Here is a 27,012-nt window from a genome sequence, read left to right as displayed (position 1 = left end):
CCCAGTCATTGGATTTGATTAACAGCAGCGGGAGCCAATGGCTGCGCTGCTATCAATCAATCCAATGAAGAGCCAAGACCTGGGGAAAAGCAATGCGGGATCGTGCCCACGGAGAGTGCAAGGTTTTTTTCACCTTAATGCATAGGATGCATTAAGGTGAAAAAAACACAAGGCTTTACAACCACTTTAAGCTGAGCAGGAGCATAAAAACATAAAAAAAAAAAAAAAGAAGAAGATCAATGCCAAATCAATACCAATATGATCCTATTGTGTTAAATACAATATTCCTGAAAAACTCCTGTGTGTGCACAACAAACAATAATACATAAAATGTGAATAATCTAGGGCTGCAACTAACGATTATTTTCATAACCAATTAGTTGGCCGATTAATCGGATAATAGCCAATTTGTTGTTTGGCAGATTACAAAACACAAATTGCCGCAAAAACACATTACATGCTTTTCTGCAGCTTCTCCATTGAAGTATATTGAACCAAAAAAAAATAAAAATAGCACCGTTTTGCGTTAAAAAGTCCTTCCCTTTCCAAATACGCAGCAACTGAAAAAAAAAAAATAAAAAAAAAATTCAAAATAAAATCATGGATGTGAACGTGTCCCATAGGAAATCAAAAAACAGAGGTGTGAACCCGGCCTGAGATGTTTAGTAACATAATGGGGTAAAAAAAAAAAAAATAAGTACAAAAATCGCTACTGTAAGGGGTTCATTTTTTTTACTGTGGGACAGTGAAAGTACCGGTAATATTTACAGTAGCGATTTCCTTATTTGTACTATAAAGGGCTCATTTTATTTTTTTAAACCCCATTATGTTACTGATCGATTATGAAAATTTTAATCGATTGTCGATTAATCGATAAGTTGTTTTGGCCCTACATGGGAGTCTATGGAAGGGGTGCCCGGCTTTGAAAAATAGGTGCTGACTGGCTGTAGGTCCCCTGGACAGCACACTTGTAGAGGAAGAGTGGGGCTAAATTATATTATACGTGTGCCAAGTATGGGGTCCAGGGGACCTACAGCCGGTACCGGCTCCCCAAACTCTGGGAGATCAGGCACAAAAAGGTGACTCGAGTTTAAGCCGAGGGGGGCATTTTCAGCACAAAAACAATGTGCTGAAAAACTCAGCTTATACTCAAAATAAATAATTAAATAGCACTTTTTTGCCCTGAATATCAGGGCAAAATCGTGGGTGCGCGATATACGCCGATACCCGCGCCGAGTTTGAACCACTGCGCCGGCATATACCGAGCGCAGTACACTCGGGCAGGCTTGGCTCCTCTCGCGGTCGCGTCCTGGACGCACAGGACGTGACCACGAGAGGAGCCGAGCCAGCGCGGGAAGGACACCGCAGAAGGACGCTGGACCTGACGAGGAGGACACCACCGAAGCCGCAGACGGACCCGACTAGGTCGCCGATGGACGCCGCGCAAGACACCAAAACTGTAAGTACTAAAATCTTTTTTGTTTACAGGAATGCGGGTCCACATTAGGGGTGCGCGCTATACGCCGATAAACACGGTATATATAGATAGATAGATAGATAGATAGATAGATAGATAGATAGAGATATCTCAATAAACTAACCACCAAAGCAAGCCCAATTTTTTTTTCTAGAATGTGAACGTTTTTACGCAGCGAGAATCGTGATCTTTATTCTAAGCAAATAAATAAACACAAATCGTGATTCTCACTTTGGCCAGAATCGTGCAGCTCTAGCCTATGGCTAGCTTTACCCCAACAGTTGAAATAAACAAATCGTATTTGCGATTTAAAGTAACCTCCCATCACCAGTTTGTGTATACCGGTAATTACATTAAAGAAGAGGAAGGAGTTTCTTCGCCATCAAAGCAGTTGACAGTAAACACTAAACTGACTGCGATCATAAAAGGCCGTGACTCAGGAGACTCGACTCTTTGTTTTACTTTACATTTAAATAACCACAAGGTACCGTGGCAGCTCCTATGTTCCTCGGTACAGTGACTTTTCTTTTTGTCTATTTACCAGCACTGAAGGAGAAATCGAGCAAACACAAGAGAAAGGCAGCAGCAGATCACTTAAAAGCAGCATGCACGCCCCCTCCCCCACTTCACAGTAGAAGGCTTATATTCATTAAAGCTGATTAGAAGCAAGGCCCCGGCCAGCTGCCCTTTCATGTTCCTTTCTGGCCTGTTTTTATCAAGATGCCAGCCTACAGATTCATGCCAGGAAGAAACTCGAATCTTTATCTATGAGGACTCATGTATGTACTGTCCCAATACAAGTCAATGGCTGTACGCAGCCGTATTCAGGCTAAAGCGCCGATCGCTTTCCAGCCTTGTATCGCCATTCACTTGTATTAGCCAGAGGGGACACACTGGACCTTCGCCGCCAATGGTGGCTTTCCAGTGCGTTTCAGCGCCTCAATACTGGGCACTTTCGCCACCCTTCCTTGCCAGACCAATTTTCAGCTTATAGCGCTCTCGTAAGTTCAATGACAATTGCGCGGCCATGCTGCGCTGTACCCAAATTTTTATCATTTTGTTCACACAAATAGAGCTTTCTTCTGGTGGTATTTATTCACGACTCCATTTTTATTTTTTGCAATATAAAGCGGAAATATATATATATATATATATATATATATATATATATATATATATATATATATATATATATATATATATATATATATATATAAAATAATATTTTCTTCTTTCCATCTTAAAAGAAATGCAATAAAAATCGATTTTTGTCATAAATTTAAAAAGGGTTGTAAAGTTTAGTTTTTTTATTTTCTAAATAGGTTCCTTTAAAGCGGAGGTTCACCCTAAAACAATTATATACCATTACATCCAGCATACTTCCGACATCTACAGTATGCTGTGTTTTTTTTTTTTTTTTTTTTTGCACATACCGTTTTATTGTTATTCCCCCCCCGCCCCCCCTGGCTTCCGGGTTCTGGCTCCGGGAGTGGGCGTTCCTATTCAGAGGTTAGATGATTGACATCTGGTGAAAAGGCGCATCATCAGTTTTCCGTAACTAGCCGACCTGCGAGTCAGCTCTATACGGCGTCTGCGCCCGCCGTGTAGAGCTGACTGCGCAGGCGCCATATAGTTCGGCTACTTAGGGAAAACTGGTGACGCGCCTTATGCGCCAGGGGAAGTTTTTCACCAGACGTCAATCATCTAACCTCTGAATAGGAACGCCCACTCCCGCGGGAGCCAGAACCCCGAAGCCGGGGGGGGGGGGGGGAAATAACAATAAAACGGTATGTACGGCAAAAAAAAAAAAAAACAGCATACTGTAGATGTCGGAAGTATGCTGGATGTAATGGTATATAGTTGTTTTAGGGTGAACCTCCGCTTTAAGCTAGTGCATGGTTGGTTTACTTACCGTTTCCTTCGATTTCCCTTCTTAGGCCCCGTACAGACGACCGAACATGTATGCTGAAACTGGTCCGCGGACCAGTTTCAGCATACATGTTCGGTCGTGTGTAGGCCCGAGCGTGCAGGATTCCAGCAAACATTTGCCCGCCGGGCCTTTTTCCAGCGGGCAAATATTTCCGGGCTTGTTTCCGCTGGAATCCTGTCCCCTCGGACATGTTCGGTCGTCTGTACAGACCTACCGTACATGTCCGAGCGCCCGCCATCCCTCGCATGCGTCGAATGACTTCAACGCATGCGTGGAAGCATTTAACTGGCAGGCCCGTCATCGTCGCGGCGACGGTGCGGACACGCCCCGCGTATTGTTTACGCACGGATTTCTGTATGATGGGGAGTACAGCCACCATACAGAAATCCCCGGGCAGACATGTATGGTGAAAACGGTCCGACGGACCGGTTTCATCGTACATGTTTGCTCTTCAGTACCCGGCATAAGTGTTTGTCTTTTTTGTCTGAATTTCTCACTTCCTGTTTCTCCTCAGTAAGCTTGCCCCCATCATCCGGGGGTTAGTCAGCCAGAACAGCTTACTGAACAACAGGAAGTGAGAAATTCAGACAAAGAAAAAAAAAAAAACATTTAGAAGGGAAATTGAAGGAAAAGGTAAGTGAACCAACAATGCATTAGCTTAAAGGAACCTATTCAGAAAATAAAAAACAAACCTTTACAACTCCTTTAGAGCCAGTTTACACTGCCACAACCTGGGGGGCGACTTGTGTCGCGCGCCATGTCAAATTACATGTCAGTCAATGAGAGCCGTCTTAATGCACATTACTGAAGTCGCTCCGACTTCAGAAAAGGTTCTTGTACTACGTCAAGGTGACTTGTACCCATAGATTTCAATGGAAGTCACATCCCCTGTCTTAACTGAAGCAACTTGCCACAGTGCCGATTATTGTTTGATTAGACACTGGCAAAGTCGCCTGTCCTGGAGGCGACTTTAAGTCGCCTTGTAAGTCGCCCCAAGTCACGCTGAAGTCGCGCTGCCCTTGTGTGAACTGGCTCTCAAGCCAAAATGTATTCTGCTACATGTTTTTGGTTAAAAAAAATCCGTTAAGGCCTCTTTCACACTGGGCGGATCAGTAATGATCCGCCCCGTGCACCTCCGCTTGCTTAGCGGGATCGCTCCGTTGATCCCGCTGAGCCAGCGGATGACAGTGCGGTCCCCGCACACTGCAGGGACCGCCCTGTCTTTTCTCTGCTCCCCCCTATGGGGGTGGGGGAAATCGGATGAACCCGGACCGTATGTCCGTGTTCACCCGATCCACCAGACGGAGTGAAAAGTAGGTTTTTTCCTCCGTCACACTTTGGCGGATCGGAGCGGGTCGGATGTCAGCGGGCGTGTCACCGCTGACATGCGCAGCTCCATAGAGGAGCACGGAGCGCCCGTACAGGTCCGCAAAAAAAAAAACAAAAAAAACTGACAGACGGACCTGTACGGGCGCTCAGTGTGAAAGAGCCCTAAGTGTATAATAATTGGTTCGTGTGATCACGGACAGATGTACGCAGATAACCATGTACAGATGTGCGCAGGCGATCACGGACATGTGTGCAAATGATCATTGGGACATATTTTACTGTCACAGGTGTTTTTACTGTGTGGGGACACTGGGCCAGCGATCAGTGTGTAAAAAGCTGTAAAAAAACTGTAAAAGCTGTAAAAACTCGCTGATCACCGGCCGGCTGCGGCGATCTGCTCTCCTCTCCTCACAGACAACATCCGTGTGAGACGAGGAGAGCCGATCGCCTAGCAACCGGCTCTTCATTTTCATCACATAATGGCAGTGATTGGACATCAGGAGGGCCAATCACAGAGCCCTCCTGCCGATCAGAGATGCGCCGCATCCGGGTGAACAGCCAACTTTTGTTGATAATTCAGCCAATAATTGTCTGATGGAGCGTACACACGGTCGGATTATCCGACACAACACGTCCGTCAGACAATTATGGCCATAAAATTGGATCGCATGTACGGGCCTTAAGGCTACTACATTATATTTAGTGGGAGGTTCACTTTTACAAAAAAAAAATTCTAAGTACACGATTTTGGGATTCCACGATTTAGATAAATTAAATAAACATTCTGAAAATGAAGTTCTACTGGTGTCAGACCAGCTTTAGGAAAAAAAAAATCAAAAAATATGCAATTTCCTCTAACCACTTTATAAAGCAGCCATGCGACTGCAATAGAGCGAGCCTGACCCACTAATCCGAGGTAGAACTAAAAGCCACAAGCCCTGGCGTAGAAATCGAATAAGAGCCTTCAGTGTTTCTGTTCTGCAGATGAGTTTTAAAAAAAAATCCATAAAAGGCAAAAATTTGAGTCCTTTATGTTTTTAAAGTTGAGAAAATGCTGAAGGCGAGAATTGTAACGTATTAGCGCTAATGCCATACTTTTCTAATTTCTTTCTATGCAGAATTTATAAATATATTTTTTTTCTACAGCCGCTTCCCATTTAGCAGAAGTCCACAATCACCATCTTTGAGCGACAGTCACCTGAATACCAGGCTAGTTGTAGTAATGAGATTGGGTCAATTTCAGACCTGGAAGTCAGCGGTCATTGCTGGGCCACTGAGCTGCAAGTCACCCCGCATTTGACAAACAAGGGGGCAGGAATGTTTATGGGAACATGGCCGCATTAGGTCTACGTCACTGACCCACTGTGGGCACATGGCCGCATTAAGTCTACGTCACTGACCCACTGTGGGCACATGGCCGCATTAGGTCTACATCACTGACCCACTGTGGGCACATGGCCGCATTAGGTCTAAGACAATGACCCACTGTGGGCACATGGCCGCATTAGGTCTACGTCAATGACCCAATGTGGACACATGGCCGCATTAGGTCTACGCCACTGATCACTGTGGGCACATGGGCTCATTAGGTCTACGCCACTGACCCACTGTGGGCACATGGGCTCATTAGGTCTACGCCACTGACCCACTGTGGGCACATGGGCTCATTAGGTCTACGCCACTGACCCACTGTGGGCACATGGCCGCATTAGGTCTACGCCACTGACCCAATGTGGACACATGGCCGCATTAGGTCTATGTCACGGACCCACTGTGGACACATGGCCGCATTAGGTCTACGTCATGGACCCAATGTGGACACATGGCCGCATTAGGTCTACACCACTGACCCACTGTGGGCAAATGGCCGCATTAGGTCTACGCCACTGACCCACTGTGGGCAAATGGCCGCATTAGGTCTACGCCACTGACCCACTGTGGGCAAATGGCCGCATTAGGTCTACGCCACTGACCCAATGTGGACACATGGCCGCATTAGGTCTACGTCATGGACCCAATGTGGACACATGGCCGCATTAGGTCTACGCCACTGACCCACTGTGGACACATGGCCGCATTAGGTCTACACCACTGACCCACTGTGGGCAAATGGCCGCATTAGGTCTACGCCACTGACCCACTGTGGGCAAATGGCCGCATTAGGTCTACGCCACTGACCCACTGTGGGCAAATGGCCGCATTAGGTCTACGCCACTGACCCAATGTGGACACATGGCCGCATTAGGTCTACGTCATGGACCCAATGTGGACACATGGCCGCATTAGGTCTACGCCACTGACCCACTGTGGGCAAATGGCCGCATTAAGTCTACGCCACTGACCCAATGTGGACACATGGGCGCATTAGGTCTATGTCATTGACCCACTGTGGGCACATGGGCGCATTAGGTCTACTTCATAGACCCAATGAGGGCACATGGCCGCATTAGGTCTACGTCATTGACCCAATGAGGGCACATGGCCGCATTAAGTCTACGTCATTGACCCAATATTGGCACATGAGAGCATTGGGTCTACGTCATTAATCCAACGTGGCCGCATCTTCATATTGGGTCAACATCATTGACCTAAAATGACCATGCTGCTTTTTTACGTCAATGATGTCATGAGCATCACCACCCTGCAGCTGCACATATACAAAAGGGGTGGGGATGCTCATGACATCATTGACCCAATATGGCCATACATCCATGTTAGGTCAATGACGTTAGCCTAATATGGAGACGTGGCCACATCGGGTCAATGAAGTGGACTAAATGTGGCCATGTGCCCATATCAGGTAAATTTTCCACTGGCAGCTTATTGGCCCAGCAAGGACAACTTCTGAGTTCAGACCGAACACAAGCTCATCTCTACTTAGGAGGCTTACGTCTATGGCAGCAAAAGAAAGCAGTAAGAGGGAACATTGGTCAATCAGGTTAGAAAACCTGTTCTCATCACTACAGCTCTTAAAATAATCTGCCAACACCTAATTTCCCTGCTTTGGCATGAACGTGCAAGGCCGGCAGAGCCAACTGTGTAGATTTATGGAGCCAAGCAGATTTACACAGTCTTCAGCTTGGTGAAACCTGACCGACTGCCCGACTTGCTGCCCTCCAATGCCTATGGGAAGCCCTATTGTTCACCACACTCAGTGCAAGCCTATCAGTCACGTCTGACTGTAGACAATGCAATCTCTACGGCGCAGATTCTGTTGACTCGTGAGGCTTGGTGACTGCAGTACTCTACAGATAAAGCAGCCTCTCTCTCAACCAGGGTTCCATTGATCCCTAGGATTCCTCCAGGAGGTTGCTAGAGGTTCCTCAAGCAATGGGCTAGTTCTGCCTCTCAAATAAGCAGCCATGGACACCAAAGTTCTTATTAGCCATCTGTAAGTGGGGGGGGGGGGTTTCACAGACCACAAATGTAAGGAGCATTCTTCCAACTGACCATCGCGCTTATAATCAGTGATCTAGTCATTATCCACTTCTCGCCCGCCCGCCGGCCGTCATAGGACGTCCTGGACTTGGAACGGGGATATCTGAATGAAGGGTGCAGCTACAGACATCATTCAGATATCGTTTTTTTTTTTAGAGCCGACAATTCCCTACACCAGGGGTCTCCAAACTGCGGCCCAAGGGCCAGATGTGGCCCTTTTCTAGCCTTCATCCGGCCCTTGGGGCACTATTACTCTCACTGATATGAGGCACTATTCCTCCCACTGACACCAACAAGGGGGCACCATTACTTCCACTGATGACTTTGATTGGATACTATTCCTTATACCGATAGGGGCACTACTCCTACTCCTATTGACCACCAACCCTGAGGCCATATTGATTCTCACTGATGCCGGGCCTGGCACATTTTCTGGCCACAATTTGGCCTTCCTAAGGTCTGAAGGACTATAAACTGGCCCTTTCTTCGAAAAGTTTTGAGACCCCTGCCCTACACCATAGGAAGGATCATAGCGGCTGGTCAGGCACTTGCTCATTCTTACGGGCGACGAGAGGGGACATCCCGGACCAAATGGTTGCCGGAGTCTCTATGATCGTTCGGAGGCGCGATGTTATGATGTCACGCCCGATCTCTGCATTCACAAAAACAGCAGCGACGCCGGAATCCCCCCCCCCCCCCCCGATTTCAGGCTTCCCAGTCTAGAGTTGAGATGTGGGGTCTTATTGACCCAATATCTTACTGTAAAGAGGACCTGTCATGCTTATTCCTATTCTATTTCTGTTTAACCACTTTCTTACTGGGCACATATAGCCCCCACCCCCCCCTCCTGCCCAGGTGAAATTTCAGCTTCCGGCACTGCGTCGCTTTAACTGACAATTGCGCAGTCGTGCGACGTGGCTCAGTCTAGGCCGATACGTATTCTTCTACATATTTTTGGTAAATAGATTTTTATTGGGACTGCGACATTATGGCGGACACATCGGACACTTTTGACATCATTCACATTTATACTGCGATCAGTGCTATAAATATGCACTATAAATGTGACTGTCAGGGAAGGGGTTAACACTAGGTGGTGAAGAAGGGGGTAAATGTGTACCCTGCATAGTGTTTCTAACTGTGGGGGAAGGGGACTGACTGGGGGAGGTGACTGATCTATGTCCCTATGTACAAGGGACACAGATCGGTCTCCTCTCTCCCTGACAGGAAGTGGCTCTGTGTGTTTACACACACAGATCCTTGTCCGTGTTACCGCCGATAGCGGGTGCCTGGCGGCCACCAGGTACATGCATCGGCATCTCAGTGATGCGGCGCTCGCGCGTCCCCCAGTGGCTGGAGGCCGTATATAGACGACCACCCGAGATTGGCAACCACACTGCGGCCGTATATAGTCGTACGGCCGACAGAAAGTGGTTAAAGCGCAAAAAATAAAAACCCGCAGAGGTGATCAAATACCACCAAAAGAAATCTCTTTTTTTTTTTTTTTTATTTTTTTTTTTACAAATAAACAACAACACACGTCAATTTTGTTCGGGAGCCACGTCGCACAACCACGCAATCGTCAGTTAAACGGACGCAGTGCCGAATTGCAAAAAGTGGCCTGGTCTTTGGCAGCCAAATGGTCCGGGGCTGAAGTGGTTAACAGACTTGAACATTTTTGTTTGAGTCAATGAAAAGATAGGAGGGGAAATGAGAAATTTTTAAATAAAATTGCATTTTTCCCCAGGTGCTCCCATAAAAGTCCATTAGGGTTAAACACACCCGACTATATATCATATTTGATGTCGCTTTGCGTAAAAAGTGACGCTCCGATGTGAAGACCACAATTAAATACAATAGGAATCTTGATGTTGAGCATTAAACCACTTCAGGAAAAGCACTTGAGATCACTCGGGGATGAATGGGGATATTGGGCCCCCCTCACACTTGAGTGTAATGCCCGGTACACACACCTGAGCGATCATTCATCCGATCGTCTCGCTGTGTGGCTTAAGTGTTTTCAAGTGATTTTGCAGCATTTTTTTTTTTAAGGGACGTTTTTCAGGGGTAATTTTTTTGTTTTAGCCTATGGAAAGCTAGTTCCTAAAAAGGATATTGTATTAAAAGAAAACAAGTGTATCCAGGAACTCCCACTGAAGTCTATAGGTGCCAAAAATCACACGGCTCTGCCCTAAAGAAACTCATCAACTTTTTAAAGCTTTCAGCAACCCGATGCTTAACTGTGAAAGAACACCAAATAATAGAATGAAAATCTTCATGTTGGGCATTAAAGCTCTTCAGGGATCGCACTTTAAATTGCTCAGGTGTGAGAGTTTTGGGGGAAACCATGAGAGGCCATTCCCAACCAGCATTATGGGGAGCCCTGGGAATCCTCAAGAATTTATTTTAGGGGCCCCTTGACCTATGGTAGATTTACCTCCTATTTGATGGTACCAGCAGGGTCAATGCCACAAGACATAATGCCAATAATCTTTTTAGCTGTCTGCACGGAGAAGCCCTCTGCCCACCTGTGCAAGGAGGCAAACCCCACCGTCTGCCAACGTAAAGAGAAGCGCTCTGCCCGCCAGCTTAAAGAGAAGCGCTCCGCCCGCCAGCGTAGAGAGAAGCGATCCGCCCGCCAGCGTAGAGAGAAGCGATCCGCCCGCCAGCGTAGAGAGAAGCGATCCGCCCGCCAGCGTAGAGAGAAGCGATCCGCCCGCCAGCGTAGAGAGAAGCGATCCGCCCGCCAGCGTAGAGAGAAGCGATCCGCCCGCCAGCGTAAAGAGAAGCGATCCGCCCGCCAGCGTAAAGAGAAGCGATCCGCCCGCCAGCGTAAAGAGAAGCGATCCGCCCGCCAGCGTAAAGAGAAGCGATCCGCCCGCCAGCGTAAAGAGAAGCGATCCGCCCGCCAGCGTAAAGAGAAGCGATCCGCCCGCCAGCGTAAAGAGAAGCGATCCGCCCGCCAGCGTAAAGAGAAGCGATCCGCCCGCCGTCCACCAGCGTAAAGAGAAGCGCATCGTCCACCAGCGTAAAGAGAAGCGCATCGTCCCGCCAGCGTAAAGAGAAGCGCTCAGCCCGCCAGCGTAAAGAGAAGCGCTCAGCCCGCCAGCGTAAAGAGAAGCGCTCAGCCCGCCAGCGTAAAGAGAAGCGCTCAGCCCGCCAGCGTAAAGAGAAGCGCTCTGCCCGCCAGCGTAAAGAGAAGCGCTCTGCCCGCCAGCGTAAAGAGAAGCGCTCTGCCCCCCAGCGTAAAGAGAAGCGCTCTGCCCACCGTCTACCAGCGTAAAGAGAAGCGCTCTGTCCGCCAGCGTAAAGAGAAGCGATCTGCCCGCCAGCGTAAAGAGAAGCGATCTGCCCGCCAGCGTAAAGAGAAGCGATCTGCCCACCGTCCACCAGTGTAAAGAGAAGCATGCTGTTCATGTCCACCAGCGTAAGGGGAACCGTTCTGCCCAACAGCGTAAGGAGAAGCATTCTGCCCACCAGCGCAAGGAGAACTCCTCCCACTGACCACCAATGAACAGGTTTTAGCAGGGGTACTTCATGACCTGAAAATGATGAGTTCCTACAGATCATACAGAGGAGACGGACGGAAGGCAAGCGAAAACCAACCTGGCGGGCCCAACCATGAGGCTGCGCCAAACCCGCGGGCCCAACCATGAGGCTGCGCCAAACCCGCGGGCCCAACCATGAGGCTGCGCCAAACCCGCGGGCCCAACCATGAGGCTGCGCCAAACCCGCGGGCCCAACCATGAGGCTGCGCCAAACCATGAGGCTGCGCCAACCCACGGGCCCCACCATGAGGCTGCCCCAACCCACGGGCCCCACCATGAGGCTGCGCCAACCCACGGGCCCCACCATGAGGCTGCGCCAACCCACGGGCCCCACCATGAGGCTGCGCCAACCCACGGGCCCCACCATGAGGCTGCGCCAACCCACGGGCCCCACCATGAGGCTGCGCCAACCCACGGGCCCCACCATGAGGCTGCGCCAACCCACGGGCCCCACCATGAGGCTGCGCCAAACCCGCGGGTCCAACCATGAGGCTGCGCCAAACCCCCGGGTCCAACCATGAGGCTGCGCCAAACCCGCGGGCCCAACCATGAGGCTGCGCCAAACCCGCGGGCCCAATCATGAGGCTGCGCCAAACCCGCGGGCCCAATCATGAGGCTGCGCCAAACCCGCGGGCCCAATCATGAGGCTGCGCCAACCCAGCGGCCCCACCAGCACTGGACTGTCCAGGGGTAGCAGGCTGCACAGACCCGACTCTGTGTGGCAGTCAGAGCCCATCCGGGGGAACCGGAGTGCTCTGGGCCATTGCTGAGCCTGAGGCCCCGTACACACGACAGAGTTTCTCGGCAGAATTCACCGAGAAACTCGGTCAAAACCCGGATTCTGCCGAGAAACTCTGTCGTCTGTACAGTTTTGGCTCGATGGAGCCGTCGAGGAACTCGACGAGAAAATAGAGAACATGTTCTCTATTTTCTCGTTGTTCTATGGGAGAAGGAGGCCCGCCGAGCTCCTCGGCGGCTTCATCCCAGAACTCGACGAGGAACTTGACGTGCTTGGCACGTCGAGTTCCTCGGCCGTGTGTACGGGGCCTGAGAGTCTCCCCGGACAGCTTGGCCTGGACCCGCACTCAGTGATCCTATAGGAGGAGCCCGGAGTGGGAGGAGTTTCGATTCCACACCGCCATGGTGTCACTAAGAGCCGTACAGGGGGGTCACTTCCTGCCAGGGGCTCCGCACCATACCTGTCAACTCTGCTCCTCCCCTGACCCCGCCCCTCCTACATCCTTACAGCCCCCGAAACCTCCCTTAGTCCCGCCCCTCTCCTGCTTTAACCCGCCCCTAACAGTGCCAATCCTGGGCAAAGTGACACCTGCTGGCCACCTGAGCAAAGACAGGACTGGCGTCTGTTCTGGGTGCCTCCCCCTCCGCTATGCCACCGAGGCCGACAAAAGCCCAAGCGCCAGGACGCAATTTCAAGTCGCCATGGCACCCGGGATTTGTCCTCATATTATGTAGCTATAATCGATATAAAAGAGATTGTATAGTGTATCGGGGCTGTACTATCTCCTCCAAATTAATGAGGACAAACCTAAACCCACCATTAAATCGGTATCCAATCAGTCAGGCCCTTATACCGCATAGCTGACGGTAGATCTAAAGAAGATTGGACAGTGTATGGCCAGTCTTAGGTTTGAATTCACATTTCAGTGTTTTGGTTAACCCAATACTGGCCATACAATCTGATTGTACAATCGCTTTTGATCTACCTGGCAGGGCTGGACTTCGCATGACCGAAGAGAGATCGAAGAGAGATCGAAGAGAGATCGAAGAGAGATCGAAGAGAGATCGAAGAGAGATCGAAGAGAGATCGTATGGTCGCGCCTAATGGTGGCCCTACGTGTGTCCATTTTATCACCCAATCGATGTGCAATTCGGACAAGACCGATAGCCGCACTTCCATACGACGCGTTCCGTCGGATCCGGTCATTTATCCAAGCGTGCCATAAAGACGATTGTATAAAAACCATCGTCTGATCCCCGCCAATCGGAATATTCAATCCGTAATCGATCGACGCGACTCGGCTGTTACTGGGACGATCTGACGATTTATTATCCACCATATCGGTTTCCACCGCGCAATCACATTGATGGCGATACGATTACAATTTATGACAATCATCTCGGCGCCGACAATCAATGATATTTTTGCACTCAATTCGATCAAATCAGAAAATTAAGTGCAAATCGATGGGAAGAAAGTTCTTAGTTATTGGAATGTTTGCATATGTGATTGTCTTTGTACTAAAATCTCACATCAATTGGATAAAAATCGAAGCATGTGATTGTACGATGAGATTGTACAGTGTATGGAGGAGCGGGGGTGTACTTACTTCTTCCGGCAGTCCAGGAGGATCCCGCTGTAGGACTTCTCCCCGCAGCTCAGAGTCACCACCAGCGTGTCGTTCACCATCTGCTCCACCACCACCGGCACCAGCGAGCCGACCCGCAGCTCCTGCCCGGCCTCGGCCTCCATGCTGCTCGCTCCGGCTTCCGGATCCCGGACCCAGCCAGGCCCGTGTACAGTGCACAGCGCCCCCCTCCTCCAGCGCTCTTCCGTCTCACCTCCCGGGATCCGTGTGACGACACAACACGCCAACCACGCCCCCCCTACCCAACTCTACCGACGCCCGCTTTGTGACGTCACGGGAGGACAGCTGGCTTTGTGACGTTACAGCTGGGAAATCCTCAGATCTCCAATACATGGATCCCCCCCCGACATCCCCACACCGACCGGAGGAATGATACATTGTATCCGATCTCCGATATATATTATATATTTTATATACATTGTATCCGATCTCTGATATATATTATATATTTTATATACATTGTATCCGATCTCTGATATATATTATATATTTTATATACATTGTATCCGATCTCTGATACATATTATATACATTGTATCCGATCTCTGATATATATTATATATTTTATATACATTGTATCCGATCTGTGATATATATTATATATATTGTATCCGATCTCCGATATATATTATATATTTTATATACATTGTATCCGATCTCTGATATATATTATATATTTTATATACATTGTATCCGATCTCTAAAATATATTATATATATTGTATACATTGTATCCGATCTCTGATATATATTATATATATTGTATACATTGTATCCGATCTCTGATATATTTTATATATTTTATATACATTGTATCCGATCTGTGATATATATTATATATATTGTATCCGATCTCCGATATATATTATATATTTTATATACATTGTATCCGATCTCTGATATATATTATATATTGTATACATTGTATCCGATCTCTGATATATATTATATATATTGTATACATTGTATCCGATCTCTGATATATATTATATACATTGTATCCGATCTCTGATATATTTTATATACATTGTATCCCATCTCTGATATATATTATATATATTATATATACATTGTATCCGATCTCTGATATATATTATATATTATATATACATTGTATCTGATCTCTGATATACATTATATATTTTATATACATTGTATCCCATCTCTGATATATATTATATATATTGTATACATTGTATCCGATCTCTGATATATATTATATATTATATATACATTGTATCCGATCTCTGATATATATTATATATTTTATATACATTGTATCCCATCTCTGATATATATTATATATATTGTATCTAAACTCTGATATACATTCTATATATTATATACATTGTATCCCATCTCTGATATATATTATATATATTGTATCCGATCTCTGATATATATTATATATATTGTATCCGATCTCTGATATACATTATATACATTGTATCTGATCTCTGATATATATTATATATATTGTATCCGATCTCTGATATATATTATATATATTGAGCCAGATTCACGTAGCGCAGCGGATCTATAGATCCGCTCGATCTACGTGAATTAAGATCCGCTCCCGTAAGTTTAGGAGGCAAGTGGCTAATTCACAAACCACTTACCTCCAAACTTGCGACGGCGGATCCTAAATCCCCCGACGGAATTTTAAATTCCGCGGCTAGGGGAGTGTCATATTTAAATCAGGCGCGTTCCCGCGCCGATTTAAATGCGCAGGCGCCGTCCGGGGAATTTTCCCGGCGTGCATTGCTCCCACTGACGTCACTAGGACGTCAGTGGTTGCGACGTGAGCGGGACTTGCGACGCGTGTTCGTGAATCGGCGTACGCAAACGACGTAGGAAAATTCAAATTCGACGCGGGAACGCCGGCTATACTTAACATTGGCTGCGCCTGATAAAAGAAAGGGTAAGTATACGACGGGAAAACCGCTACGGAAACGACGTAAGAACACTGCGACGGGTCCACGTACGTTCGTGAATTTGCGTATCTCGCTGATTTACATATTATTTATCGTAAATCAGCGGGAACGCCCCCGGCGCCATTTTTAAATTGAAAAAAAGATCCGACAGTGTAACACATTGTAACACTGTCAGATCTTAGTCCTATCTATGCGTATCTGATTCTATGAATCAGGCGCATAGATAGGACCAGTGTAAGTCAGAGATACGATGGCGTATCTGTAGATACACCGGCGTATCTCTTTGTGAATCTGGCCCATTGTATCCGATCTCTGATATATATTATATATATTGGGCCAGATTCACAAAGAGATCCGACGGTCGGATCTATGCGCCTGATTCATAAGAATCAGTTCCGCATAGATCTCCCTTAGATCCGACTGGTGTAAGTGACTTACACCGTCGGGTCTTAGGCTGCAATCTCCCTCCGGCCGCTAGGTGGCGCTTCCATATCTTTTACGCGTCGGATATGCAAATGAGGAGAACCGCCGATTCAGAAACGGAACGCCCGCCCGTCGCTTTTTTTTTACGTCGTTTGCGTTCGGCTTTTTCCGGCGGATAGTTACCCCTGCTATATGAGGGGTAGCTAATGTTAAGTATGGCCGTCGCTCCCGCACCGAGTTTCAAATTTTTACGGCGTTTGCGCAAGTCGGTCTGGAATATGGATGGCCGCAATTGACGTTGCCGCCGAAAACAATGACGTCCTAGCGACGTCATTTGGAGCATGCGCACTGGGTAAATTCGCCGGCGGTGCATGCGCAGTTAAATCGGCGCGGGAACGCGCCTGATTTAAATTGTACACTCCCCCTAGCCGCGGAATTTGAATTCCGCCGGGGGAGTTACGATCCGCCGGTGCAAGTTTGGAGGTAAGTGCTTTGTGAATACTGCACTGGCCTCGCTAAATTGGATCGGCAGATCATAAATCAGATAGATTACGCGGATCTAAAGATCCGCTAATCTATGTGAATCTAGCCAATTGTATCTAAACTCTGATGTACATTCTATATATTATATACATTGTATCCCATCTCTTATATAAATTAAATATATTCTATACATTATATCCAATCATATACGTTGTATACATTGGCCCGGATTCACAAAGCACTTGCGCCGACGTATCTCGAAATACGCCACGTAAGTGTAACTATGCGCCGTCGTATCTGTGCGCCGTGCCCACAAAACTAGATACGCCTGAAAATAGGCTTCCTACGAACGACGTAACTTGCCTACGCCGTCGTATCGTGGGCGCATAGTTACGCCGGGCGCATTTGCCGCTCCCATAAATTTTCTATGCACATATGCAAATGAGGGAGATACGCCGATTCACAAACGTAGTTGCGCCCCGGCGCATCATATACGCGGTTTGCGTAAGTCATACGTCCGGCGTAAAGTTATTCTATGAGGCGCAACTCATGCAAAGGTATGGACCAGGGAACTCAGCCGTCGTATTTTACGTCGTTTACGTAGTTCGTGAATAGGGCTAGGCGTAGGTTATGTTCACGTCGTAGGCAGTGATTCGACGTATCTTAGGCAGTTGTTTCGACGTGATTCTGAGCATGCGCACTGGGATGCGGCCACGGGACAGTGCATGCGCCGTACGTTATTCGTATCTTTATGACGCTCAATCCATCATTTACATGGGGTCACGCCTCATTTGCATGGCTCACGCCCACTTCCACTTATGACGAGTTACGAGTAAGGGCCCTTTCACACGGAGCAGATCAGTAATGATCCGCTCCGTGTGTCCGCTTTGCTCAGCGGGGATCCTCCGTAAAATCCCCGCTGAGCTGGCAGCTGACAGGGCGGTCCCCGCACACTTTGCAGAGACCGCCCTGTGTTTCCTCCGCTCTCCCCTATGGGGGATCGGACGAACACGGACCGTATGTCCGTGTTCATCCGATCCGATCTGGCAGACGGAAGAAAAATAGGATTTCTTCCGTCTGCAAATGCGGATCTTTGCGGAGGCAGACAAATTACGGGTGTCAGCGGATGTTCATCCGCTGACACCCGTAATCACATAGGGACCCATGTATGTCCCGTTTTCATCCGCAACAACATACGGTCCGCACGTGTGAAAGGGCCCTAAGAAACCCAGCGTAGATTTGGAGGCAAGTGCTTTGTGAATTAGGTGCTTGCCTCTCTGCGCTATGTCGGCGTAACGTATATTAGATACGCTACGCCCACCTAAATATGCGCCGATGTCTGTGAATCCGGGCCATACATTCTACACATTGTATCCGGATATATACATTCTATACATTGTATCCAGACATATACATTCTATACATTGTATCCAGACATATACATTCTATACATTGTATCCGGATATGTACATTCTATACATTGTATCTGGATATATACATTCTATACATTGTATCTGGATATATACATTCTATACATTGTATCTGGATATATACATTCTATACATTGTATCTGGATATATACATTCTATACATTGTATCCGGATATATACATTCTATACATTGTATCCGGATATATACATTCTATACATTGTACCTGGATATATACATTCTATACATTGTATCCGGATATATACATTCTATACATTGTATCCGGACATATACATTCTATACATTGTATCCGGATATATACATTCTATACATTGTATCCGGATATATACATTCTATACATTCTATCTGGATCTATACATTCTATACATTGTATCCGGACATATACATTGTATCCGGATATGTACATTCTATACATTGTATCCGGATATATACATTCTATACATTGTATCCGGATATATACATTCTATACATTGTATCCGGATATATACATTCTATACATTGTATCCGAATATGTACATTCTATACATTGTATCCGGACATATACATTCTATACATTCTATACATTGTACCTGGATATATACATTCTATACATTCTATACATTGTACCTGGATATATACATTCTATACATTGTATCCAGATATATACATTCTATACATTGTATCCGGACATATACATTCTATACATTGTATCCGGACATATACATTCTATACATTGTATCCGGATATATACATTCTATACATTGTATCCGGACATATACATTCTATACATTGTATCCGGACATATACATTCTATACATTGTATCAGGATATATACATTCTATACTTTGTTTCCAGATATATACATTCTATACATTCTATACATTGTATCCGGATATATACATTCTATACATTCTATACATTGTATCCGGATATATACATTCTATACATTCTATACATTCTATACATTGTATCCGGACATATACATTCTATACATTCTATACATTCTATACATTGTATCCGGATATATACATTCTATACATTGTATCCGGATATATACATTCTATACATTGTATCCGGATCTATACATTCTATACATTGTATCCGGATCTATACATTCTATACATTGTATCTGGACATATACATTCTATACATTGTATTCGGACATATACATTCTATACATTGTATCCGGATATATACATTCTATACATTGTATCCGGATATATACATTCTATACATTGTATCCGGATATATACATTCTATACATTGTATCCGGATATATACATTCTATACATTGTATCCCGACATATACATTCTATACATTGTATCCGGACATATACATTCTATACATTGTATCCGGATATATACATTCTATACATTGTATCCGGATATATACATTCTATACATTGTATCCGGATATATACATTCTATACATTGTATCCGGACATATACATTCTATACATTGTATCTGGACATATACATTCTATACATTGTATTCGGACATATACATTCTATACATTGTATCCGGATATATACATTCTATACATTGTATCCGGATATATACATTCTATACATTGTATCCGGATATATACATTCTATACATTGTATCCGGATATATACATTCTATACATTGTATCCCGACATATACATTCTATACATTGTATCCGGATATATACATTCTATACATTGTATCCGGATATATACATTCTATACATTGTATCCGGATATATACATTCTATACATTGTATCCGGATATATACATTCTATACATTGTATCCGGATATATACATTCTATACATTGTATCCGGACATATACATTCTATACATTGTATCCGGATATATACATTCTATACATTGTATCCGGATATATACATTCTATACATTGTATCCGGACATATACATTCTATACATTGTATCCCGACATATACATTCTATACATTGTATCCGGATATATACATTCTATACATTGTATCCGGACATATACATTCTATACATTGTATCCGGATATATACATTCTATACATTGTATCCGGATATATACATTCTATACATTGTATCCCAACATATACATTCTATACATTGTATCCGGACATATACATTCTATACATTGTATCCAGACATATACATTCTATACATTGTATCCGGACATATACATTCTATACATTGTATCCCAACATATACATTCTATACATTGTATCCCAACATATACATTCTATACATTGTATCCGGATATATACATTCTATACATTGTATCCGGACATATACATTCTATACATTGTATCCGGATATATACATTCTATACATTGTATCCGGATATATACATTCTATACATTGTATCCGGACATATACATTCTATACATTGTATCCGGATATATACATTCTATACATTGTATCCGGATATATACATTCTATACATTGTATCTGGACATATACATTCTATACATTGTATCCCGACATATACATTCTATACATTGTATCCGGATATATACATTCTATACATTGTATCCGGACATATACATTCTATACATTGTATCCGGATATATACATTCTATACATTGTATCCGGATATATACATTCTATACATTGTATCCGGACATATACATTCTATACATTGTATCCGGATATATACATTCTATACATTGTATCCCAACATATACATTCTATACATTGTATCCGGATATATACATTCTATACATTGTATGCGGATATATACATTCTATACATTGTATCCGGATATATACATTCTATACATTGTATCCGGATATATACATTCTATACATTGTATCCGGATATATACATTCTATACATTGTATCCCGACATATACATTCTATACATTGTATCCGGATATATACATTCTATACATTGTATCCGGATATATACATTCTATACATTGTATCCGGATATATACATTCTATACATTGTATCCGGATATATACATTCTATACATTGTATCCGGATATATACATTCTATACATTGTATCCGGACATATACATTCTATACATTGTATCCGGATATATACATTCTATACATTGTATCCGGATATATACATTCTATACATTGTATCCGGACATATACATTCTATACATTGTATCCCGACATATACATTCTATACATTGTATCCGGATATATACATTCTATACATTGTATCCGGACATATACATTCTATACATTGTATCCGGATATATACATTCTATACATTGTATCCGGATATATACATTCTATACATTGTATCCCAACATATACATTCTATACATTGTATCCGGACATATACATTCTATACATTGTATCCAGACATATACATTCTATACATTGTATCCGGACATATACATTCTATACATTGTATCCCAACATATACATTCTATACATTGTATCCCAACATATACATTCTATACATTGTATCCGGATATATACATTCTATACATTGTATCCGGACATATACATTCTATACATTGTATCCGGATATATACATTCTATACATTGTATCCGGATATATACATTCTATACATTGTATCCGGACATATACATTCTATACATTGTATCCGGATATATACATTCTATACATTGTATCCGGATATATACATTCTATACATTGTATCTGGACATATACATTCTATACATTGTATCCCGACATATACATTCTATACATTGTATACGGATATATACATTCTATACATTGTATCCGGACATATACATTCTATACATTGTATCCGGATATATACATTCTATACATTGTATCCGGACATATACATTCTATACATTGTATCCGGACATATACATTCTATACATTGTATCCGGATATATACATTCTATACATTGTATCCCAACATATACATTCTATACATTGTATCCGGATATATACATTCTATACATTGTATGCGGATATATACATTCTATACATTGTATGCGGATATATACATTCTATACATTGTATCCGGATATATACATTCTATACATTGTATCCGGATATATACATTCTATACATTGTATCCGGATATATACATTCTATACATTGTATCCGGACATATACATTCTATACATTGTATCCGGACATATACATTCTATACATTGTATCCGGATATATACATTCTATACATTGTATCCGGATATATACATTCTATACATTGTATCCGGACATATACATTCTATACATTGTATCCGGATATATACATTCTATACATTGTATCCCAACATATACATTCTATACATTGTATCCGGATCTATACATTCTATACATTGTATCCGGATATATACATTCTATACATTGTATCCGGATATATACATTCTATACATTGTATCCGGACATATACATTCTATACATTGTATCCGGACATATACATTCTATACATTGTATCCGGACATATACATTCTATACATTGTATCCGGACATATACATTCTATACATTGTATCCCGACATATACATTCTATACATTGTATCCGGACATATACATTCTATACATTGTATCCGGATATATACATTCTATACATTGTATCCGGATATATACATTCTATACATTGTATCCGGACATATACATTCTATACATTGTATCCGGATATATACATTCTATACATTCTATACATTGTATCCGGATATATACATTCTATACATTGTATCCGGATATATACATTCTATACATTGTATCCGGATATATACATTCTATACATTGTATCCGGATATATACATTCTATACATTGTATCCGGATATATACATTCTATACATTCTATACATTGTATCCGGATATATACATTCTATACATTGTATCCGGATATATACATTCTATACATTGTATCCGGATATATACATTCTATACATTGTATCCGGATATATACATTCTATACATTGTATCCGGACATATACATTCTATACATTGTATCCGGACATATACATTCTATACATTGTATCCGGACATATACATTCTATACATTGTATCCAGACATATACATTCTATACATTGTATCCGGACATATATACAATAAAATTGGGCTAACTTTACTGTTTTGTTATTTTTTAATTCAAGAAACCGTTATTTTTTTCCAAAAAAAAGGCGCTTGACAAATTATTGCGCAAATACTGTGCGAAATAAAAAGTTGCAATGACCGCCACTTTATTCCATAGGGTGTCTGCTAAATATATATATATATATATATATATATATATATATATATATATATATATATATATATATATATATATATAATGTTTGGAGGTTCTGAGTAATTTTCTAGCAAAAAAATCATGATTTTTACATGAAGGAGAGAAGTGCCAGAATAGGCGCGGTATGGAAGTGGTTACATTGTATCCATCCATATACATTATCTACATTGTATCCAATCTTTTATATAAATTAAATATATGCTATACATTGTATCTAATCACTGATATACATTATAAACAGCATATGCATTGTATACAAGTGATAATCATGGTACACTGGTGGTCTCAGTCTGCACAAACACAATCAAAATCCATCAGTTAAGGCCCCTTTCACACCTATGCGACTTCAAAGTCACACGACTTTGCCGCAGTCCGACTTTGCCCCATGACTTGAAGTACGACTTCAATGAGCAGGGACGCCGACTTTGATCTCCCATTAATTAGGGGGAACTCCATGACAATATTTTTTGAAAAGAAAAATGGCATGGGTTCCCCCTTCATTGGCATTCTGGGCCCTGGTAAGGGTTTTAAGTGGAACCCCGCAGAAAAAACGGCGTGGGGTTCCATACCAGACCCTTAACTGAGCACCAGCCCTGCTGGTCAGGAAAGGGGGTGGGGACGAGCGAGTGTCCCCCCTCCTGAGCCGTACCAGGCCGCATGCCCTCAACATGGGGGGGGTGGGTGCTTTGGGGCAGGGGGGCCCCTTCCCGACAACCCTGGCCGTTGGTTGTCGGGGTCTACGGGCGAGGGGCTTATCGGAATCTGGGAGCCCCCTTTAATAATTCCATCATTCCAAGGGACTGTGGCGTCCTATGGGGCGGGGTCACCGGGTGACATCACCTGGTGACCACGCCCCATGTCTATATAAATGGTTGCGCACGGCACACACGGCATTACAGCCGGAGGGAGCATTGTGTCAACATCGGGACAAGAGGAGAGGGAAGAAGCCGATGGGGAAGACCGGGTCGCCACTAGTAAAAGAGTTGCAAGAAGATAGCGGAGCACGGCAGAAGGCAGAAAGCACCGGAGAGCGGGAGAAGAGAGCAGAGAGTCGGAAGAGACCCCCGAAGTTGGAAGAAGACCCCCGGAGCTGCCTAATAAATTACCGTATTTATCGGGGTATACCGCGCCCCGGCGTATAACGCGCACACCAAGCTCAGCAAGGTAAAAAAGAAAACTTAAATTTTTGCCCTGCGTCCATCGGCAGCCTTGTGGGTGTCCGTCTGTGGCTTCCTTGCGCAGGGTCCGTCTGCGGCTTTGGAGGTGTCCGTCTGCGGCCTCCATCCAGGTGTCTGTCTCGTCCAGCGTGTCCGTCTGCAGCCTCCATCCAGGTGTATGTCTCCATCCAGCGTGTCCATCTGCGACCTCCATCCAGGTGAGCGTCTGCAGTGTTCGCTTTTCGATTTTGGCGCGAGCCGAGAGGAGCCGGATTTCCTGTGAGTTCGACTCCTCTCGGCTTGTCTCGGCTCCTCTCGCGTTGCTTCAGTACACTCGGCTCGGCTCAGGCAATGTCGGAGACAGCGGGGATCGGCGGGGTATCGGCGTATATCGCGCACCCACGATTTCCCCTGATTTTAAGGGGAAAAAAGTGTGCGGTATACACCGATAAATACGGTACTTTAAAAACCTGTGTAGTGTGTTTTTTTTCTTGACACTCTCCCCCCCCAGGTGAATGGGTAGGAGTACAATGTACCCATACTCATTCACATAGAGTGGGGGCCGGGATCTGGTGGCCCCCTTATTAAAGGGGGCTCCCAGGATCCGATAAGCTCCCCGACCACAGACCCCGACAACCAACGGCCAGGGTTGTCGGGAAGGGGCCTTGTCCTCATCAACATGGGGGCAAGGTGCTTTGGGGTGGGGGGGCGCAGGGCCCCTCTGTCCCAAAGCACCCACCCCCCCCCCCATGTTGAGGGCATCTATACAGTAATCACTGGCTATTTTTAGCTCTAATCTCTGTATTAGCCCTGGTTCACACTGGGTACGATTTGGAACGATTTGAGATGCGATTTGACATGTCAAATCGCATCTCAAATCGGCGGCAATTGTCGGCAATGGCACTGTCCTAATCAGTGCGACGCCGCATCTGCGATTTCAAAAAGTAGTTCCTGTACTACTTTTTGCGATTTCGGGCCGCGATTTACATTAAATTGTGGCCGAAATCGCGGCAAAATCGCGGTAAAATCGCGCATTTTACCGCGATTTTGAATTCGCAGCAGTGTGAACCTAGGCTAAATGACAGTGGTCCCAAAAAAGTGTCAAAAGTGTCAGATATGTCCGCTGCAATGTCACAGTCGTAGATCGCCGCCATTACTAGTAAAAATAAATAATAAAAATGCCATAAATATATCCCCCTATTTTGTAGAAGCTATAACTTTTGCGTAAACCAATCAATATACGCTTAATGTGATTTTTTTAACCAAAAATATGTCGAAAAATACATATTGGGCTAAACTGATGAAGAAATTTGTTTGTTTTTTATTTTATTTTTGGATATTTATTATAGGAAAAAGTAAAAAATATTGGTTTCTTTTCTAATTTGTCGCTCTTTTTTAGTTTTTAGGGCAAAAAAATAAAACTGTAGAGGTGATCAAATACTACCAAAATAAAAGCTCTATTTGTGGGGAAAAAAGGACATGAATTTTGTTTGTGTACAGCATCACATGACCGCGCAATTGTCAATTAAAGCGACGCAGTGCCGTATCGCAAAAAATGGCCTAGTCATTAAGGGGGGAAATCCTTTCATCCTTAAGTGGTTAATTGGGAACATGTTTAACCACTTCAGCCCCGGACCATTTCGCTGGTCAAAGACCAGGCTACTTTTTGCGATTCGTCATTGCTATTCGGCGTTGCTTTAACTGACAATTGCACAGTCGTGCGACGTGGCTCCCGAACAAAATTGAAGTCCTTTTTTTCCCACTAATAGAGCTTTCTTTTGGTGGTATTTGATCACCTCTGCGGTTTTTATTTTTTGCGCTATAAATAAAAATAGAGCGACAATTTTTTTTTAAAAAATCTATATTTTTTACGTTTTGCTATAATAAATATCCCCAAAAAATATATAAAAATTTATTTTTTTCCTCAGTTTAGGCCGATACGTATTTTTCTACATATTTTTGGTAAAAAAATCGCAATAAGCGTTTATAGATCAGTTTGCTCAAAAGTTATAGCGTCTACAAAATAGGGGATAGTTTTATGGCATTTTTATAAAAAAAAAATTTTTTACTAGTAATGGCGGCGATCAGCGATTTTTATTGTGACTGCAACATTATGGTGGACACATCGGACACTTTTGACAAATTTTTTGGACCATTGTCATTTTTACAGCGATCGGTGCTATAAAAATGCACTGTTAACTGTGAAAATGACACTGGCAGTGAAGGGGTTAACCACTAGGTGGTGCTGTAGGGGTTGCGTGTGCCCTGATAAGTGCGTCTAACTGTAGGGTGGATGGGCTGTGTGTGACAAGACAGTGATCACTGC

General features: G+C 44.0%; 1 protein-coding gene across 1 annotated transcript in view; it reads right to left on the bottom strand.

The window, feature by feature from the left end:
- Positions 1-14,324, bottom strand: part of PWWP2B (PWWP domain containing 2B) — a 54,696-nt gene extending 40,372 nt beyond the window's left edge. The window contains exon 1 of the mRNA XM_040361361.1: positions 14,071-14,324. Coding sequence (XP_040217295.1) covers positions 14,071-14,213 — 143 coding nt within the window. The 5' untranslated portion in view covers positions 14,214-14,324. The remainder of the gene's footprint in view (positions 1-14,070) is intronic.
- Positions 14,325-27,012: the final 12,688 nt, after the last annotated feature.

Source organism: Rana temporaria, chromosome 8 (assembly GCF_905171775.1).
Source record: "Rana temporaria chromosome 8, aRanTem1.1, whole genome shotgun sequence".
Taxonomy (NCBI): Eukaryota; Metazoa; Chordata; class Amphibia; order Anura; family Ranidae; genus Rana; species Rana temporaria.
The sequence above is the reverse complement of the archived record's forward strand: the minus strand, read 5'-3'. Positions and strand labels throughout refer to the sequence as shown.